Raw genomic sequence first — 22625 nt, 5'->3', positions numbered from 1 at the left:
CAGCTGCACTTAAGAGACATGACACTATTTAGCAATTTTTAACTTATCACATCTTTACTGGCTGGTGCAGGCGAGGATATCTTCATTAAAACTGCTCTCTATCTAGTTAAATGCTCCTCTATTGTTTACGAGCTCTTACCTGGAATATGAGTAATGATTTAATATGAAACTGAAGTACTAAAGACAACTCCTTGCAGGACTTATAATGAAAAACATTACACCTTCAGAGGAAAAATGAACTATTTCACATGCAGAGCAGTGGCCCCCTGTTGTTCAACGCTTGAGCTGCTGTTTATTATACCTCAAAGAAACACTTTGATTAAGATGATATTGTCTTCTTGCTCTTTGAACATGTTTTAGCTACATCGACACAGCATGCTTATGATTTTTTATATCCACACAACCAGCATAATGTTCTGCTGCTAACATTCACTTCAATAATTTAAACCACATCAGTGAGTTTACTTGGAATTTATGGTGCATCTCTTGAGTTACCAAGTGCTTCCGGCTAGCCCTGAGTTAACAGTGATGAAGGCGGTTTTATTTTCCTACCCTCCTTCCTGTGATGTGGTGCTGAGTCATCAGGGACTTGAACACAGTAGGTCTTCCTGGTCTGGATCCCCCCGCCACACAGAATACTGATGTTGGCCAGCCGCCGGTCCTGCTGGTTCAGTAAGGGAAGGATGCGACATTCACCCCAGTCAGTGGTCCTCCACGCATATCTGATAGAGAACACAGACATGCAAATGTGAGTGGAAAGAAAGCAAGCAAAAAGCCCTTAAATGGAATTACTGTTTGATATGTCTCACAAAATCTACATGAGATTCATGTTTGTGTTTTCTGCAAAAATCTGTAATCCATTCAGAAACAAATTGATAAATGAGTGTACTTAAAAAGGAGAACATATCAGAACAGAATACAGAAAGCAGGGCCAGTTGTTTTCAAAAAGTCACACAAAGCAAAGACAAATTAGTGAGAGCAGTCTCTGGCAAGAGCCTCTTTCACAGTATGTCAGGAGGAGGGGGGCCTGATTATTTTGATTTCAAAACTTCTAAACAAATGTTTGGTTCCAACTATGAAAAATGCAGTGATGCAGAAAGCAATAATATTTGAGGAGTTTACCAGAACAACAGCCTGTAGTAATCTATCAAATGCTTAATTTCTGTAATGAGTTTTCCCTAATCATGTAAATCCTCTGCTCTCAGGCACTCCTTGTAGATTTAGCAAATAAAACAAAATCTACCAGCAGGGAAAGTAATTCTCTATTGACTACTTTGTCTACCGCATGTTATATTAGCTAAAGCCTCTCTTAACTCGAATGCCCCCAAAACAATGAGGTTCTGTCAAACCCTGTTTCTTATCCACATCATGTCTGTTTGGCCAGAAACTCCCAACAGTACAGGAGGTTACTGCGGCTGTCACAGGATAATTGAAGTGATGCCAAAAATATGCACAAAGCAATTCAATAGTGAAATCACAAATATTTGCAGCCTGTGGGCTTTTGCTCATAATTATTCAGGTGAAAAGGCTCCCAGAAGCAGAATTAAAAATCATTATTTGGTTTTCGAGTTTGACATTTTATACATAAACATCTGCATCAGGAGATTACACATGAACAAAACTTTTGTTTCTGAGGATTATGAGCTCAAAAAGTGATGATGATCTCGATTATCAGCATTTAAAAAATTACCTGGGGCAGTTTGGAAGTAAATCTCCTATGATGTTGCACGCTTCTTTTTCCTCAAGGACAGGGCATCGCTTTCCGCCACTAACTGGGATCTGCGTCATGATCCGTGACCGGAGACGGTAACCAGGAGACAGGTCAGTGGACCGGCAGGTCTTAGAGCAGGGACTCCACGATGACCAATCAGATGTGTGACAGTCTTTGGGCATCACACATGCCTGGAAGGTCAGGGGGGAGTTGTCCTTGGTGCAGAGACTGCAGATTGAGAAGACTAGATTACTGACACATAAAGAAACTTTAAATCATAATTTGATAACTTTGTAACTTCTTCAGAATTGTAGAATACGGCTGCCAACAAAGCAGAATTAAGACAGATGTCAGGTGTTATTGGGATTTAAATAGATTAGTGAACAGATTTTATGAAGTATAAGTTAAATCTCATGTGTAAAAAGCCATCTGCTTGGAGCAGAACCTATTAACTAGTGGCGATGTTAATTTCCTGATGAATAACTGGTCTTTGGTGCTTTCACTCCTGCATGACAACATTCAGAGCCCTTGTAAGTCCTAATGACTCAGGTCTCGGGACATAAAGTCAACGTTTTACTCAAGTGCTACAAAGAGCTGATATGCTCACTTAAAAATATGAAACAAGAGCATTAGTCGTGTAATTACAGCTTCTATTGTTTAATTTGAGCAATGCAGTTAGTTAGGTTATTAAGATGTGAGTCCTCATTTTCAAATCTTACTTTGTAATTAGGCTGTAAGAAAAGCAGAATGAGGAAGAATTCATGTGGGAAATCCATATTCAAAAGCTTCAATTCTATTTCTTACTTTTAAAAAAACATGCTAATCAGGTACTATGCAGCAAATGGTCCCTTCACACTGAAGCCATAAAGCCGGTGAACTGTCAAGGATGATAATGTGTGAAAATTAAATGCATAACAAGATATACTGTTTTAAGCCCCTTTGTTGAAAAGTGCAAACAAGTGTCATCACATCCAAACTGGTATGATATTTAATTCAGCACTGCAATAATTACACAGACTAGATGTATATATATGTAAGACTATAAGACTACATGCATATAGGGGTGGTCGAGTAGTTCAATAGCTTGAGCTGGCGACCTATAAACAGGGCTGATGGGCTGTGGGTTTGAACCCGACCCATGACTATTTGCTGCATGTCGTTCCCCCACTCTTCTCCCCATATTTTCTGTCTGTCTCTCCACTCTCCTCTATAATAAAGGCTAAAAAAAAGACTATAAGTATATGGAAAGAAATATGAAATGATGATGAAATTGGTTTCTGACACATGAATATCAGCCAGCTGGTTGTGTCACTTTACACTAAGAAGATGGCAAAGGGGAATTTAGTCAATATAATTTACATGCAATGATCTCCTCTCTCCTTGAAGACAAAGCATATGGTGGGATTATGTGTATGACTGTGTGCATATGAGTGCTTGCTTTGTGTGTGAGCATGTTTGGAAAAATCCTTTCTTATCAAATCCAAATACCAGGGTTAGTTCCAACAGCAGGAACTGGAAGAGAGCCACACTTGACATTTAACACAATAATGCCTCACCACCTTGCCAATTTACTGGGAAAACGCCAACTCTCACATAATCTACTCATAATTGAATAAATAAACAGCATCAATAAAAAGCATTTTGTTTCACTGAATACGCCTTCACGTGAAACAAATGTCCCACTGGGATCATGAGGCGGGATGACCATTGATCATGTCCCTCTTGTATTACGAGTAAATATGAGTACAAAAGTAAAAAAACAATCAACTTCAACAGGACTATTTAACCTGATGCACTCCCAGGTTCAGCCTCCACTGTTTTCACAGCCCCCAATTCATTACATCAGTGAAACAACAGATTAATGTCAGACAAATACAGTTATTACACCTGACCTGACTTAGCCAGCTCTCCTCTCAAAGCTGCACTGCTTTTATTCTTATCATGGACTTTAAGAAATGCTCTATTTTCTCTGTGTTTATTTCCCACACACAGCCAAGTCAAAAAAATAAATGCATCCCATTGAAACTGTTGACTTTTGAAAGGAAACAGCTGATCCTCTTTGGAACAGTACTTACACATATGGTGATACATATGTGTAATGATGATGTACAAAACTGACATTTTGAAGTTGGTTTTAAATAAAGAAATATAAACAGAAAAACTGTATGAAATCTAAATCAGGGGTTCCAGATAGGTGCCAATGTTTAGAACCTCCTTAGACGGTGACAGGTAGAATCTGTCTTATTTAAACTTTTGGCATCTAGTGTTATATTTGCTCTTGAAAAGTATGATGTTTTGATGCAAGTTCTTAAGAGCTCTCTGAGGCCTTCTGAAAAAAACAAAAAATAAAGGTTGTGGATGTATGTGAGTCTGACAAGGGATTTGAAAAGATCTCCAAATTGTTTGACATTCAGTAAAATATTCTACTGTAAGGCACATCATCTAGGGTAAATTTCAAACCATTGCAAATTTGTCCAGGACTGTTGAGCCAAGAAAATTCAGCCCAGGAGCAAACTGTTTGATCCACAACCCCAAAATTTCAACTCCGGATTTGCATGTAACTCTTGCAACTGTTAAAGTGCATGTGTGTACAATCAGAAAGGGGTTGCACAGATTTAAGGTGCATGGGAGGCATGCTGGGAAAAAACATTTGACTTCCTACAAAGAACATTAGCAAGAAGCTACCATTTGCACATATATGCAGAGACCAAACCTTCTGGAATAATGTGCTCTGGATAGATGCATCAACGGCGGAGCTGTTTGGCCACAGTAACACTAGATATGTTTGACGCAGACCAAAGTGTATAGTAGTGGAAATGTTATTTTCTTGGAGTTGCTTTGCTGCCTGGACAGCTCGCACTTATTGATTCAACTATAATTTTTGCATCATCTCAAACATTTGCTAAAGAAATGGTTAAAAAAATAAATAAAAACACTCCAGAAGTTAAAGATGAATTGAAAGTTCACCTTTCCGCCGGATAATGATCCCAAGCACAAAACACAGCCACCAAGCAATGGCTCAGAATAAAAGAAATGGAAGGATATGAACTTGTCAGCTCAAAACCCAGATTTTGATGCAATAAATACATCGTAGAGAGTGTTGGAACAGACAGCGCATATAAGAAACCCTCAAACATCTTGCAATTGAAGTGAATTAGCATGAAAGAGTGTTCAAAACATTTAGCGAGCCAATGTCAGAGACGTGGGGACAAAAGTGAGCAATACAAGCTTTTGAGGCCAATTATTTGCAAGGGAGCATTATTATTGATACTGATGATGACATTTCTGTTCAATAAAATCTAATTTACCCTCAGATTTGTTGAAGTATACCACCTTTATCTGAAGGTGGTGTTTCAAAGAGGATCACTCGCTTGCTTGTCCAAACATGTCAGAAAAGTCAATAATATCCATTATTTTTTTTCACGGCTGCATTCATCATGTGTTGGTTTCTTTAAATTCACACTGTATTGAAGGTGCAGCATGTTGTCAATTTCTTACCTCAGCATAGCATTCTTGCCATCACTCCGTGTGCAGCGGACATGTCGGGTCTGGTACCCAACCTCCAGTTCCCATGACATAGGGTACTTGTGTACATGAGCGTGGTGGTGGTGGTGGTGGTTTTGGTGGTGGTTGTGATGGGAGTGGTGGTTCACAGCCAGTGTGTGCAATGTGACCGTGTTGTTCTCATTTGAGCTGGTGCTGAAGTCCACTGTGGTCCTTCCACTTAACAGGGCGTCCTTGTGATGGGGTAGCCGGCACTCACTCCAGGCTCCTACTTTAAGGCTGTACTGGTACTCACCCTCCCCAGCAGGGCAGTTGACAGGGTGAGAACAAGTCCTGGTCTCAGTTAGGTTGGGACAGTTTGCCCCTCCATACATTGGCGTGGCCAGGACATGTCGAGTCCGGTGCTGCAGGCCAGCACCACAGGTTTTGCTGCAGCCTGACCAAGAAGTGAAGTCTGAAACCACACAGTCCTGGGGGCAGGGGATGAGGCAAGCCTGCTCCACCGGGGGTTTCTGGGAAAAAAACTCACATATCCTCGAGGTGACTGTGGTTCGATTTGAAGTGCGTACACAGTGGACTTTACGCCTCTGGATGCCATGCTGTGCTGTAATGCACTCAGCTGTCCTCAGCTTGAGCTCATTGGAAAAGAAAGGGACAAAAACACAGCTTCCCCAGTCAGACACCTCCCACTCAAAGAGATTCTGATGCCAGTCGCAGACCTTAAAGCACTGCCTCTGGCTTTCTGGCTTGTCCATGTGCTGGCAATGAGAGTGGTGGGTAGTCCAGCCCTCCATGTGGATGCACCATATTGTCCTTGTTTGAACCCCACCAGAACCACACTCCTCCCCAATACACTGACCCCATTGGCCTGCAACAAAGGAAAGACACATGGAGAGGGCATTTTCATTAAAAACTGGAGCTTTCAACAAAAAAAAGATGATTTAAATTGCAGCTATCTGGTAGCTTGCAATCAAGCACAATTCAAGGCCATTCACTTAACCTCCATGATTGCTTTATTCATGAACTGAGGAAGAAAGGAACAAAGGAACACAAAGTAATCAAGCCAGTGGCAGACATCAATATAGAAAAATACAAGGTCACTTCCTTGGTCACAAAGGAGATTCATTTAGGTTTCTGATCTCAAAGTGATCAATAATTTAGGTAAGATATGGCCAGCAGTTCACTCAAGTATTATTTTTAGATATGGTAATAATTTCCTGAATGGCAAAACTTTGTGAACTTTTTGAATATGTCATTAATTTCAAAATGTATTCTAATGTTTATCACAATGAAGTCAGTTGAACAGTTGAAGCATACTGTCTGCACAGAAGAGGCACTTGAGGTTTTTAGAGTTTTTTTTTTTTTTTTTTTTTACACAAAGGCTATTGTTTAGAGACTATTGATTTTCATACAAAATAACCCAAACAGACCCATATCAACCAAAGACATCAATGAATTTTAACAATACAACCATAATCTATCTCAAAAAAGAGCATTTAAGACATTTTCATCTACAAAAGTGAAGATACTTCACAATGTGATGCTGCCCTGAATCAAGTAATACTCTGTGTAAAGAGCAAAAACATTTTTTGAGTGTTGATAACTTTGCACACTGCCAACAATGTCACAGTTCGAAAAGGTCAACTGACAAACATGTGCTTAATTAAATTCCATATCTCACAAGTTCTGACAGTTGACTTAGTCTCTTAGGAAACCAAAAACAGGAAAAGTGGTGAGTCGGGTTGACAGGCTAATCCTGTTATCACAGCTTCATTACTAAATTATTCAGTATTCCAAAATATAACTTTGTTTGTTCTGCTTACATTTATACTGCAAACTCTGAAGTACATATTGTGAGCACAAAACATGCAAACTTTCAGTGTTATTGTCTATTTAAAGCAAAAGCCAACTAAGGAGTAAAGTTAGCAACAATCTCAAAAGTTGAAATTCTTCATGAAATAGCTCAGTCCAGTAAATCTCCCACATAGATAAGTTCGAGCAGAGAGTAGAAACTTTATTTTTAGCTATCAACCATCGTATCTGACTGATAATGTTTTTTATTTCTGTGGCTCGAAACAGAACCGCACTTGGCAGTCGCTACTTGGCAGCATCAAAGTTTGTGTGACAAAAGCCCAGTGACTGTAAGTAATTTTCCACTTCCAGCACATCGTGGAAAGTAGTTTGTGGTCAGAGAGAGAACAAAATTGCTGATATCTTTTTTGCCGCTGTGCGAACTTGCATCAGCTTCAAATTGTTGCTAGTTACATGGATTCAAGCTGACCGCAGCCTCTATTTCTGTAGAGATGGGAAGTACAAACTTTTTGCAGCCCAGTTGAGGCTAAAAAAGAGCAGTTTCAAAATACAGTTTATAAAGAAAGATGTCAGCTGTAACAATGACGTCAGTGAACATATAGACTACTGTTCAAAAGTTTGGGGTCACCCAGACAATTTCACGTTTTCCATGGAAACTCATGCTTTTATTCATGTGCTAACATAATTGCACAAGGGTTTTCTAATCATCAATTAGCCTTTCAACACCATTAGCTAACACAATGTAGCATTAGAACACAGGAGAAATGGTTGCTGGAAATGGGCCTCTGTACCCTCATGTAGATATTCCATTAAAAATCAGCCGTTACCAGCTACAATAGTCATTTACCACATTAACAATGTCAAGACTATAATTCTGATTCATTTAATGTTAACTTCAGTTAAAAAAAAAATGCTTTTTTTAAAAAAAAATAAGGACATTTCTAAGTGACCACAAACTTTTTAACGGTAGTGTATATAGCCTAAACAAAAGGTATTGAGTCTCCTACATGATAATAAACCTGGAAATATAAGTTGACTGTCATCTGTATGCAACCACCTACTGCGGCGTATCTTTTATTGCTATCATTCTTTTTATTAAATGGCATTCCTCATTGAAAACGCATGGAGCACCTGTTGACTATTAATGTTCATTTTGCTGAAAAGTTGCATCAGACCAAATCCACTTTCTTAATTTCAATATGCACTCAAAAGAATATACTTAAACATGCTCAGAATACGTACATTCATGTTATTAAAAAGAGAAATTCAATTTCAGTTTTAGAAATTTATCTGTGAAATAGTAGGCCAAAATCTCCTTAATTTACTGTATTTTTTTAACCTTTTGTCCTCATCTTCAAAAGAAGCAGACATCAATCAAAATGAAAAAAAGAAGAGATCAATTTGCTATGATATTATTATCTCCATCAGTCATGTTCATTTCTCATCCAGTTATTTTGCCACATGCTATGAAAAAGATAATTTGATTCATTTCTTCTAATTGGAATTAAATTGATGTAATAATGAGATCCCACTGCTTCCTAAATTGTTTTTGAATTACAACTCACTCAAAGTGTTTTATACCTTTTCGTGCCAGAGAAATCTGTTGTTAACACTTTGTTTCCTGGCCAATAATCAACATGACAAAGCTGCTTAGAAGCTATTTCTGCCTCATGTTTGCTTCAGGGGGATTTTAAACTGCTGATTTTTTCATAGTTCATCGAAGCACATCATTGAGTTTCTAATCCTGAGCTTTGCCATGTTAATGAGACTTGTAGTGTAACTAATATAATGTTATTAGGATCTTTTTTGTCTTGTGCACTCGCATTGCAGGTACAAAGTATCAAACTGAAAATGTCACACTGATGACAAAGATCAGACTGTAGGAATTTACAATCACCATATTTCATTGCTTTAATTTATAGCTACATTTTTTTTCACTGCAAAGAAGATTACATGATTTGTCCTTTGGGTTGGAACTAGACAGCACATGCAAATTGCAACTCTCAAAAATAGTCATATAGAATTGCATGGTAATTTGCATGTAAAGAGATGCAATTTGCATGTGGAGTTGCAAAATCAAGAGCATGACTGTCTTTCTCTGGTTCATTGTGAAACACATTGAGGTTATTCCAGTAAATAGATATTGTATACAGTACAAATTGAAAATGCAAATAAATCATGGTACAAAGTGCATTATGTTCGGTTCGCCTTGTTCACAGCTGGAAATGTCCAAGATCAGATTTTTGTTCTTACTCAACATACATGTTTGGCATAAGTGGCAACAAGCCTTTCTTTCATAGTCCTAGTCAAAATAACATGGATGTACGATACAGAACATAATCTGCATATGATGTGCATTAACTATTTAAATGGTAATTTGTCACTGTTGCTCTGCAATTATATCATTTGTCTTTTTATTGTACTCGGTTTTGTCTCTATTACGATGGAAGATGACAGCACACGATAATGTGTGGAAAGGCAGATTGGATCGATTGGAGACAAACCAGAATGATCCAGGGTGGAGAGGGGCTTCTTTGGTGAGAGGTCACAATTGGCTCTATTACTTAGTTCTTCTAATGGAGGTCCTGCTGTGGACAGCACTGTCTATGACAATACTGACCGCAATAAGCTAACAACTAACAAGCAGGTTTAAAGTTGTATTATTGATCCTTTTTTCATTTTTTTTTGTAGGATACAGTTTTATTTAGAGGTCAGGTCCTTTGCCTTGGAAGGCAAAAATAGGTATAAAAATATATTCGATTTTAGATTACATTAGCCTTCTTCAACAAAAGGTACTTTGAAAAAAAAAGGTTGGCTATTTTAGATACCTGAAGAGTACCTTGAAAATTGCCTTGACATTAGTTGCACTGACCATGGGACCAAATGAAAATAGAGACATATATTCATGTCCAAACTGGACCAGCTTTGGTGGAAACCTTTTTGATGTTGTATTCATGACATAGTCCATTTGATACACAGACAAGTCTGTCAACAAAAGATCAGACTCATAGGCCGAAACACATTACATTAATGTGTAAGTATATTAAGACCCCTGCCAGGAAAAGTCAAGTTTTTACATTGTCAGCATATCTATATAATGAGTTTTTAAAAGCTAGGAAACACATAGCAACACAAGCATAATAACCAGTCAGTGTCATGGCAGTGCATGTCCACTTTGAAGCGACAGTGTACCAATGACTCTTTCAAAAACACAGATTTCGACTTCATACAATACAAACTTAAGGAACCAATCCTGTCAACTTGCAGAGTGTGACTTTCTGTAGCATTTTTCTCCTTCAGAACAGTTTTTTCTGGTTTAAACATGTATGGCTGAATCACTCTAAATATTGAACTTTAATACAGACAGAGGAGATTTTCAGGGCTTAATCAATAATCTTTGTGGTTTCTAGAGTTTCTAGAAGTAAAGTGAGGGTAGAGGCTTTGGCTATATTCTCCTGTAGAAGCAGCTTTCAGTTTGGGTTCGGAGCCAGACAACCTCTCTGTCTTTAAGATAAGGTTGAAAACTTTCCCTCACGATAAAGCTTATAGTTAGAGGTGACTCAGGGTCACCTATCCCTTAGTCATGCTGCTATAGGTCCAGAATGCTGGGGTACTCTGGGAAGCTTTGTGTCCTCTCTGCAGGTATGTCTGGATCTGCAGCTAAACATCTCTGATCTGCAGCCACTAGCCTCACTGATCTCCAAAGTGTTCTCTTGTTTATCCTTTGTCTGTTCTCCATCTGCTAGCCTTCTCCGCAGAATTGAATTGACTTTTACTAATATGATTTGGCTTCAGTTTTAATTTACAGTTTGAGTTCTGTTTCAAACAATGTGAACTGCTGGTATGTGTTTACATGAGCAAAGATACTTGAAGCACTATGAACAGGAGAGACACATTGTTCCTGTCAAGGGACAGGAGAATCTATAACAGATCGCTCACATCACAAAGCTATGAAAATACCTACAAATATAAAAAAATTCAGTCTGTGGATATCAGTCAAAATTTAATTTTCAAAAAGTGCACTCATACCCCATGCACATCCAACATTATTGCCTGACAAAGTGTTAACAGAGACCCTTTCAATTCAGTCAATGCTGAAAAGACCCAAACATTCTAAATGGGTTACACCCTAAAAATAGACATGAAAATCCCTGCACGAAACTAAGATATGAGTTGTATTTCACAGTGGAGCTTGAAGACCTTCAGTGTCAACATGGCTCATGTCCTCTCCGTTCCCTCAGCTGAGTGCACAGTCCTTGTGGTCACTGGAGGCACTTTTTCCATGATAAACACTCTTTCATCAGCATGACCACCTTTGCTCAATAATGCTGTTTTCAAACTGTGCCAGGATATGAGTGTGTGATTTATGGAGGTGTGATTGGGAGTGATTCTGCTGCCAGGGGAGCCAGCTAACGCAAGCATTAGTTCATCTCCTAAGCTCTGAATAATCACTCTCTCGATCTGTCAGCATCAGCATCTGTCAGCCCCTCAGGAGGAACCAGTCGCCCGCAGCTCCTTCATTCCTGTTGCACTTAGTCGCCTTGCTTACACCTCCGGGGGCTCTGGTACCCACAGTGATCCTGCTATATTTACCTTTCAATTTACATCTTGAAAACTGAATTTGAATAAAGGGCAAGAGGCTGAACAGACTATAACACAATACGGGAAAAGACAGAAATTAAACTTGGCCAGTGTAGCGTGACTGAACACATATTCTTTTTCAGCAGTTGAACACTGGTTGGACAAATGATAGTAAAGCTGTACGATAATAGCGAGCAACACAACAAAAGCAATCTCCGCTGTGCCCTGAAGAAACCAGGGAGACGGAGGCAAAGAAGAGGCAAACAAAAGAGCAGCAAACCGTCTCCTAAACAGCAGCGAGCAAGTGATCCATCACTGAGCTCACCATTCTTAAATCTTTTGGCTCTCTGATCCCTTTAATTACATTTTGTAAAAACATCCCTGAGTCAGGTCGGTGAAAAACTTCTGGGTGTTGTACTTTCTAACTTCATGGTGCCATTTTGGGGCTGTGTAATATGCAGCAGTTACTGGTGCAATCTGAAAGTTTTACACCCACACATTGTGTTACTTGTTTAATTAAACACTATTGCAACTGTGTTAATACTGAAAGTTTAATGCATAAATTATTTAATACAGTTCATTTTTAGACACCGAAATAGTCTTCTGTAAAGGCAGGATGCCATTTTTTAGCCTCCCATACTGCTTCAGCATCTTTAGTTCATCATCCTCATCTGACTTTCTATCCTTCACACTGTTCCACGTACCTTATTTAACTAAAAGTATAAGAAACACATCAGTTATGGCAGTTCAAAACCAACTTATCTGTTAACATCATTCAGCACTGTCACTTTAAAAGACCAACAGTGCCAGACTTTTAATTATAATGTATTTATTATTCATTATTTTTCCCTTGTTTTTGCTAACTTCATTATTTTTTGTCAATATGAGATGTAGCTAGTAATTGGCTACAGTGACAAGTACACACATAATGGTTTCTGACTGCAGTTTTTTAAATACTTTTCCTTAAAAACCATCTGCTGAGTTTACTCGCCATCCATCTTCAACTTCTCTCCCTGAGTTAAACTTGGCTGTCTGGCTACATGCGTCCTTTATCAAAACACTTTTTAATTAAATGATACCTATGCCACTGTGCCTAATTATGCACAGATCCATCCCCCATGCCACACTTCCATCAGCTGTAATTTATGAGCAGCGAGGTGCATCCTCAATTACAACATTCATATATGCAGAAATTCATCAGATTATCATCAGACAGTCACTCTATCTCCAGAAGGCCTAAATCAGCTCGTTTTCACCAAGTGTTTACGTAGCAGGTTAGAGGGAAATTTATGAAATGTGAGCTTAAAAATCATCGCCAGGCAAATTAAGTGACAAAAACCAGTCATCATAGCCCCAGCTAAAAATAAACTTTGTGTGAGGATAAAAAAAAAAAAGAGCAGGTACTGTGAGAAGTTTGACCTTCCTTCTTGAATATAAATCATATATTTCCATAAATGCTCAACAAGTGAATGCATTATATTATTTGTGTTTTGGATTGACAGTGGGATATTTAATGCAGTTTTCTTTATTCCCAGGCAAAGCATCAAATGTAGCTTCAATATCCCACACTAATGATTTACATACCTTGGGGCTGCAACACTATGCACATAGCCCAAAAAGGCTTTTTGTTATAATTTAGCATTCAGCACCACAGCATCAGTGCCAGACCTACTTGAATGGCTAATCACCAACTGAATGGCCAGTAGTATAAACCAGACAACACAAACACATGTTGTGCCCACTGAGTGATGTAATCCACATTTGGGCCAATCAGTAAATAACCAAATAAACACTGTAATGTGAACCCCTCTTCAGCCTAATAGCATAATTTGACAATGTCTAGGAATGAGACATTTCCTTCTATGAATGAATTAGGCATGAAAATGGACAAATAAATGCACAGATTGATTAGACGAGATGTGACTGTAAAAAGGATCAGTCTTGCATTCTGTTTAAAACATAATGCAGAACCCTCAAGGTCCGCTGCTCTCATTTATCTCAAATCAATATTGCCGTAAGTCATCAGGATCATTTTAATACCAGCATGAAGATTTCTAAGTGATTGATCAATCATCAGTATTAGCATGACTTCGTTGGAGAATTATCGCACAGTGGGGTGGGGACAGTGCCTAAAATGCACAGCAGTCAAACAACATAAAGAAATAATGAGTCACAATGAGGCAATGCCCTTTCCTGATATATTCAATTTCTGGTTTCCAGGAGATTTCAGTATTGAGCCACAGCAAAGCAAACAGAGTGCTGTGTCAGGCTGCGTGATTATTCTATACAAAACAGTTATGTCAATCGATGTTTATATGAAATATGAATCGTGGTAATGACAGCTGGCGATTCAGCAGATGTTGTACGCTAAGTGCTGACATGGTTCCAAGTACAGCAGAAAACTTCTTGTGATTCAAACATCATGATATTGATCAAGCACTAAGTCGTGTCTCAGTTGCAGCATCTCAATACAGCATATCTACCAACCTGCCACAGAACACAATATGATGAATGCATCAGGGCAAAGAGTGTACAAGAACATTTCAAGTGACTTAGAACTTTGTGTTTTAAGGAAAACTAACTTTCTACAATGTAAGTCAAAGACATGAAAAATGAATGTGGTGAAATCAAAATTTGCTTTATCTTTCTTCAGATTTTTAGGTTGAACTAATTACACAAAGCCGTAAAATGATCATAAGTTTGTGCTCTAGCCACAGGTTTCACGTGATAATGGTGCTGAATTTGTCAATCCTAGACATTCACCTTTACCTGACGTGAAACATTTGCTCCCCACCAGCTTAGAAAAGTTCATTCTTCCCTGTGGCTGCATGTGTATGGATGAAAAGTAAGTTTGCATTTCTTATTTTCTCCTCTGCCAGACATTTTTCCACGTCACTGCTTAAGTCACATTTGTCTTTGAGTTTTGCTCTGTATATGTAAGCTGCCCACAGCAGTAGGATGTCATAGAGTTTCAGATGGCTGCTGCTGAAAACACAGGCTCCTTTCTGTTTAGTCAAGAAAACAAACAAGCAAAAGGTGGGTGGATAAATAATTTAAAAAACTGAAGACATGAATTTTCCTGGGTTCCCATGTCGTCATGATAAAGATCCTAGACAAACTCATTACAGGTGGCTTATTGAATGTGTTTTATGAATGAGCTCTGTTCATTAGGGAGGGGAAACTGCTCATATTTCTACAGGTTTACCCATTGCTTCTATGGATTATAATAATAATTTACATTCAAGTTTAATATATGATAGCTGCAGATCTGGTGACACTGCTTGACACAGTTTTATTACTCAAATAGCTCATTTACCTGAAACTTTAAAACATATCTAATTGTTTTTGTTAAATCTGTTGTAAATCTTTAAACTTCATAAATAAAATATTATCAAAACTGTAGTGTCCAAAACTGTAAAAAAAAAATAAATAAATAAAAAAATGTAACGGTTTGCCAGAGGGTTTTTAGCTGTGCTGTAATATTGTGTCAGCACAGAACTGCAGGAAAATGATTTTTCTATACTCATAAATCCCATTCCAGTGACATTTCCTTTGTTCGTAATAGTAACACTGGTATGTCCTGCTGTCACACTAAAGATATGCTCATGGTCCAAGGACTTCTTACACAGAAATCAATGTTTGCCTGTTCTATTAACTAGCCTTGAGAGACCTGGTAGTTCATCTGCAACACAGATATTGTATTTCCTCTAAGATCTCATTTATACTCATAGATTCATTTTAGGCTGGAAAAAGCCTCTGGGGATTTAACAGACAATCAATGTGTTTACACTTATAAATGCCACAGTACTCGAGTTGGTATCACTTTAAGACATGAAAACTACAGAGGGGGCCAGTCAGAGGTGTCCTATGCCTCTGCAGTGATCAGAATCTTTTTCCGTGTAATTGCTTGTCTCATGTGGTCTTCTCAAGTCCCTGCACCAGCCTGTGTAGAGGTGACATGTAATTGGATAGGATGTCATTCACTCCTGTGTCTCACTGCCTTCCGCTGACCTGGGATTTCTCTGCCGTAAGCACAGGAGCAGAACTAATGGCCATATCTACAGGCAGATACCTGAGGAAAGACCCTGGTGTTCTGATAATGCAAGCGACCAGGGCCATGACAGGACAGAGAGAAAGTGACAATTGTATCTGTGTGGCAGAGTGTATCTGTGATATATCTGTTGATAATTCTAGAGAAAAGTAGTCCATATCAATTTTTGCAATACTTTCCCCCAAAGGAATTTCCATAGTATTTTGTTCAATCAACTACACAAAAGAATACTAAAATTTAAATTCATTCTTTCTTTTCCAACACCACATAATATGATATATGGGCGCAGATGTTTTACAGTTAGTTGAATGATGATGATGGCAATCTTGTACTAGTCATTGGATTTATCTGTACAAATCCTGGTGGGCTGCTGCATCAGTGGGTCAGTGGAACATCATAGATAAGCTTTTTTTTTTCCGGTTCTGTGCATTTCTTCACCAGCCCTCTCTCTGTGCCCGTCTTTCAGGGTCGGCATGAGAGTCGACTGCATGCATGATCATGTATTTCTTTCCCAGTACACTCTCAGATGCAGGTGAGTCAATGTTGATGTGTACTGAAAGAAATCCATCAGATAGTTTGGGAATACCAGCAGGAAGAACTGGGAATAAACTGACTGGATTTCAGGCTATGAAGAAATACTTATCATAAGTGTTTGAGTGGAACCTTGACAAGGTTGCCTTGGTTCAACATCTGCTGCAACTTCATTTGAGTGTTGATTACTGATGCACCCTGGGGGTTTTTCCTGCGCGGCTCTCAGACTGAGCAGCATTTCCTAAAGTGCTGCTCTGCCTTTGTTCAAACATGAAGAGAGAGCACTTGAACTCATGGTAGGCATGTTTCACTTTAGACATGCAAAACTGGCTTGGTCACTAAAAGTCAATTTAGTCCATTAAAGAGACGTTAATCCATATTCAATATTACCAACATATCCAATGATTAGATGTAGTATAATGCAAATTATTTAGCTGTACAATTTTTTAAACCCCTTTTTAACAGATTGTCTTCTTTTTGTGGCCCATGGCTTTGCTGTTTGATTCGGTCTCACCACTCTTATCAACCCATCTTATCAACTCAACCCTTTTCCATCTGCAGCAGGCAGCTTCATTTTCTGGGAAAAGCCCACTCTACACTAGCTGCCACGCACCAAACAGCAGACAAAGTTACAAGATTCAGTTGAGAACAAACCTGAGATAAGAGAAGAGTGAATTGTGAACTTGTCCATATGGATGCTCAGAGTCACTGCAATGAATGCTAATATTGCCCCACGTTGCTTGATGTGCAAATAGACAACTGGTGCAAACACATTTACCCCAACAGCTTTATAGGGTGCAGTCCCCAGCTCCACCCAAAAATCAAAGGATTGAAATGAATGCTGTTGCAAGATTAGATTGGCCTATTTTTTTAGCTATCATTGTACAAAATACAAATACTAAGACAATGCAATGCAGTTAGAGTAGGCAACAAACCAACAATGGAAATAAGGGCATAGAGTGTAGCATTGTGAACATAATGTATACATGGCAAAGTAAAACCAAATTAAGAGTTATCCTGGATAAGTACAATAAGAAACTAGATGTATAGCAAGGTGACATGTACAATTGACAGGGAATAAGCAATTAGTGATGGTACATGACAAGGGCACATGACAAGTCATTTTGTTTAATTGATATTAACTATGTCCACAGGCCGCAATCAAATATGAGGCTACACTATCAAAGTCAAAGATGTATGTACGTACCCATCTGTGTAACCTGACCTCCACAGTCATATAAAAAAATTTATACAACCCATGAAAACAGTTAACTAGCCTATAAGACTATGGTTACATTTATCACACCTTCAAATCCATAAAATTACAATCAAGGGTTCCAGATCAAGTGCCAATAATTACAACCTCCTTAGAGAGTGACAGGTGGAGCTTACCTCATAAAAACCTCTGACATGAGGGGACACGTGTTTAATTGCTGTTGAAGTGTGTGCTATAACCATGCAAGGTTTCTAAAGAACTCTCCAAGGCCTTCAGAGAAAAAAGGTTGCAGATGTGTATGAGTATGGCATGGTATTTAAAATGTATTCAAAATAAAACTTTCCAATGTAACTACATTTATCTACAAGTGGCATCGAATTCAAAGGACTGCAGATTCATCCAGGACTCACTGTCCCCGCAAATCTTGCAAACGAGCACAATGCAAGAGGCAAAAATTATCTCTGAAAAACAACAACAGGTAACTCTTGGTGTAAAAGTGATGCATCTACAATCAGAAAGAAGCTGCACTGATTTGACCTGCAAGGGAGGCATGCCAAGAAAACTGCCTTTTTTAATCCACAAAACACTAGAATAAAATTACAGTTTGCCAGTGAATATATAGGCAAAGACAAGACCCTGTAGGAATACTGCACTCTAGACAGACGAATCAAAGATAGATTTGTTTGCTCAGACTAGCAGTAGACATGTTTGGTGCAAAGACAGGTTTTCAGGAGAACAACCTCATACCAACTGTGAGGCATGGTGGTGGAGATGTAATAGTCTGGGGTTGCTTCACTGCCTCAAGGACTGGGCAGCCTGCGGTTATTGATTCAACTATACATACTGCATCATATCAAAGAGAGCTTAAAGATAACATGAGGCCATCAGTCCACAGGTTGGAGTTGAACTGGAAGTGAACCTTTCAACAGAATAATGATCTTAAGCACACAGCAAATCCACCAAGAAATGGCTCAAAAAGAAGAAATGGAGGGTTACAGAATGGCCTAGTCAAAGCCCTGATTTGAATTCCATTTCAAATCCCAATGGGGGGGATTTGAAATTGGCAATACATGCGAGACACCTCTGAAGCATCTTGCAACTGAAGGGATTTTGCATGGAAGAGTAGTCAAAAACTTCAACAAACCAATGTCAGAGACTGCTGGACAATTATGCAAAACAGCAACAAGAAGTTATATCAGGGAAAGGAGGCAATGCTAGCTTCTGAAGCCAAGCATGTTTTCCACAAAATACAAGATCCATTGATGGTTTTCTTGAATTAATGACTGACAATGCAAATTCTCCTTTTGGTCTTGCTAAAGTATATCACCTTTATTTGCTGTTTAAAAGCGGTTTTGGTGTTTACTTTTCCAAATATCTTTCAAAAGTCAACAACTTTTTGAACAACATTTTTTTTACATGACTATCCTGATTTCTGCTTGAAGTTGGGTGGTAGCCTTGCAGAGAAAAGTATGCCCATTATATCTATTTGCTCCTACTCTAAAAATTGTTAGAGCTGAACTCTACTAAAGTTAAATGCATTCAAGCTTCTCTTCAGTGCTTTATTTTGTGATTGATTCTAACTAAATGTAATATAGATAGATAGATATGTAGCCCGTCTATCAGTTAAATAGGTAGAAAGGGGCCTGAGTTCTTTAACAATATTTTCTTACTCAGGTTAATTCAATGTAATATTAGTTTTAGGTAGGTTAAGTAACTGTAAACACTAGAAACAACTAAGGACCTTTAAACGTTGCAACTGTACTTTATAAACAACAACACACATAAACAGTATTAAAATACACGAATAATTACTTACTTTAATAAACAATAATAAAAATAAAATATTTCCTTTCAATTTTCTTTTCAAATGTATGCAATTCACCTCACAGTTTGACCTTTTAATCAATAAACACCAACACTCTATACTAAGCCGGCAAAATAAATAACTGAAATAAAATAAACCGTTGCAGGCCTGTTTCACTTTAGTTCGTTGAAATCAGTACTCACTTCTCCTCCAACGAGTGAAAGCAACAAAAATCCAGGTTGTACCTCTCCAGGTGTGCGTGAGTGTGTGGTCCAGAGAGCAGCAGATGGGAGCAGAGAAGCAGGAAGCAGGTGAAGGTGTGACGTCCAGCAGGTCTCCAGAGGAACTCTGAGCATCCAGGGTGGCTCAGAGCGCTATCTGGTAGCTGCTTCGTGTTTTCAGGCAGAAAACAATCCCAAAAACAGTCCAGACGAAGCCACTCGAACAAGCTATGGTAGCTAACTGCGGCGCAACGTCCTTGTCTGCTAATCGCTACTCAATTGTCCAAAGAGCAGTCAATACAACTCCATACCTCCAAACTTTGTACAAAAGTTCCGGTTTCTGCAGAATACATTACTAATAATCTGTAGACTCACGTTACAACACTTTAGTGCAAAACGTCTGGAAAACTCCGTTAAGACGATCCACTCCTGCACGCTCCTCTCGTCTCTCACCCACACGTGCGCGCACACGCCTCATACACGCACACGCCCTCACTGCATGCCTTTCACGTGAACCAATTAACCTCAAGTAAAGTGCATTCGTGACCACATACATTTCTCTAGAAAGAGCTAGCATTTCCTCTTCCAAAATAAAAGAAATAAAATACATTTACCCATTTTAAACATTCTTATGAACTTTTATATACACAGTTTTAATCATTTTTTAATACACTTTTTAACTCTCTATTTATTTATGTACCTATTTTGCATGAACAAATATTATTTTTCACTGGGCGATAGGTAGATAGATAGATAGATAGATAGATAGATAGATAGATAGATAGATAGATAGATAGATAGATAGATAGATAGATAGATAGATAGATAGATAGATAGATAGATAGATAGATAGATAGACAGATAGATAGATAGATAGATAGAGCTCTTTTATACTTACTCCTTTATATTTAATATATATAAAAATTGAGGTTTTATTGTTTTCATTGTTAACAGGAGAAATCAAGACAAGTAGAAATAATACCTCACTATCGATTGTGCAATCATGGCAATCATCTTCATAACCGTCACTAAAATGTCTTGAATTCACTGCTTTTTTGTTAAGTTTCTTTTTCCACATGATTTTCATGTTACAGATTCACTTTTTGTTATCTAGTTTTATAAACTTTTAAAGCATCCTGGAGCCCAGTTGAGGACCAATTCTATGAGAACCCCAAGACAGATAAGTTCCTCTGACAGAAGCCGTGATTAGTAAGATAGCCTGCAGAGTGTAACCTGCTGAGGCTAAACACTTCACCTATCCTCCATCTGTCACTTGCATTCCCTTTGTCCCTTAGTTATTAATCAGATGCCCCCTCATTTTATGGTTATCTGTGGGAGGTCAAATAAACAATGACTGGACAAAATTACAGTTCAAGGCATCTCTATCACAGCTCGTCCAAACTTTGCTAATTTATATGTTGCAATAGAAAACAACACGAGTGTTATAAGGGACTTTTGGTTTTCTGATTGCTGAAGCAAAACTCAGTGTTAAGCAGCAGTTGTTTTTTTTCCTGTCACACCTCATAGTGAAAGTACAACATAAAAAAATATAGTATGCTTTCAAATGTGAAATTGAAAAGTCGGTCGATATCGTGTGCAAAGCTGATGTATGCTGCTGTAAACTGATACCCACACAGTCTTCTCAGCCAAAAACAACAGTCCCTGCCCTGTCTTTATCAGGGATCCAAACAAAACCATCAGCCACCAAGGTAGTTGTTATCTCCGAGTCTATTAGAGATGTGCAGACACCACAGATTCCATTCCTCTGGGAGACTTATTGGAGTGGACAGAAAACTAATAGATAGTTTGGGAGTTCTGATAGTTGGAGGTGTACCTTCCTTCGTGTCCCTAAGATAACGAAGAGGACACTCTGGCTGTGGTGTGCAAATAAGCCAAAAGCGGTGTGGGAGAAGGGCTGAAGGAATAGAAATGTAAGTGAGTCAGTCTGGTGCTGTTACACTCCACCATTTTGGTTCAGGCTGAAATATCTTAATAACTAATTGGATAAACTGCCATTAAATTTTGCAGAGACGCTCATTGTTCCCAGGTGATGAATCCTAATGAGTTTTATGATCCCCTGGTTTTTTCATGTGGCACAGGCAAAACTGTGTTGGTTGAGACCGAAATGTCGCCTGGATTTAAGTGAAAGCTTTGAGAACTCCAGTGACATTCTGTTCAGGTTCAGTTGTGTTTCTTAGTCACTATTCAAACCTTCTGATCAAATTCAAATGGCAAATATTACCTTTTTTTTTTACATTGACTTTAACAGCACCAATAAGGACTAAGTAGCATGTCTCCACCACAGCGCAGCAGATTGAATCCTCTGTCAGTGTTCAAAGTAGACTTCAAACACCCTCAAAAAGATTCCCGTTGCGGGTACATGCACATGTAAAATGCAAGCAGTTACACGGTCTGCAAAGAAGGCTGTACAGGTTCAAAAAGATGCTTATGTCTTCTGTCAGACACACATGAGAGCGACAACTGAAAAGCGAGACTGATTTATTTTTCATTTGCAACACGATGAGAAAAACTTTAAAGTGGAGAACTTGCCTACTGGGACGACCCAATAGGCAAGTGGTTAGGCTGCATACTAAATAGGCATGAATGCCGTCAGTGAATAATGTTAAAAAAGGAGGAAGAAGAAGAAGAGAACTGTGACTCTGGAAACAATATGTTTAACACTGGTGGCATTGCCATCTCCATTCTTGAATGCGTACAAAATAATAAAGGCAGTTATGTAAGTGCACATCAGGGACGGAGGTGTGGTTGTGCTACATGGAATTTAAACAACATTAAACCTGGTGGAACCCATTCTGAAAGGCAGTGTGGCTTGAACTTTGTGACTCAACTCAAGCCAGAAATTGAAACAGAGCATGCACAGCTCTGATTGTGAGCTGAATATTTACCACTATGCACTGTGTTAGCAGACCAAATGGAACACTTAAATGCATAGCATGTGGTTTCTCTTGTCTTTACTGTCATTGCTGATAAAAAAAAAAAAAAATCTATCTGACATCACTCAGGCTAAAGTCAGGGCAATATAGTGCCTACAGAAAGTAGTCAACCACTTATGAAAGTTCTCTCTTTTTCTCCACTTAAAAGTCACTCAACTAATTCAACATTTTTGCAGTCAGTTGGTGCTAGACGTCATACAAGTAGTGTCTCAAAGGACCTCAATATCAAGACACCTGTAT

At 38.6% G+C, this 22625-nt stretch overlaps 1 protein-coding gene across 3 annotated transcripts in view; it reads right to left on the bottom strand.

Moving 5' to 3' along the window:
* The window catches only part of thsd7ba (thrombospondin, type I, domain containing 7Ba), a 202403-nt gene that overhangs the window by 108985 nt on the left and 70793 nt on the right, over window positions 1–22625 (bottom strand). For 2 of the 3 annotated variants that reach the window (XM_035950501.2, XM_055015530.1), the window contains exons 4-6: window positions 5210–6083; window positions 1691–1939; window positions 553–722 (exon numbers count right to left, since the gene is read on the bottom strand). In XM_035950501.2, coding sequence (XP_035806394.2) covers window positions 553–722; window positions 1691–1939; window positions 5210–6083 — 1293 coding nt within the window. Of the gene's footprint in view, window positions 1–552; window positions 723–1690; window positions 1940–5209; window positions 6084–19413; window positions 19760–22625 lie in introns of those variants that run through there. The other variant, XM_055015531.1, reaches the window with a different exon arrangement.

This window comes from Amphiprion ocellaris, chromosome 11, assembly GCF_022539595.1.
Source record: "Amphiprion ocellaris isolate individual 3 ecotype Okinawa chromosome 11, ASM2253959v1, whole genome shotgun sequence".
Lineage (NCBI taxonomy): Eukaryota > Metazoa > Chordata > Actinopteri > Pomacentridae > Amphiprion > Amphiprion ocellaris.
The sequence above is the reverse complement of the archived record's forward strand: the minus strand, read 5'-3'. Positions and strand labels throughout refer to the sequence as shown.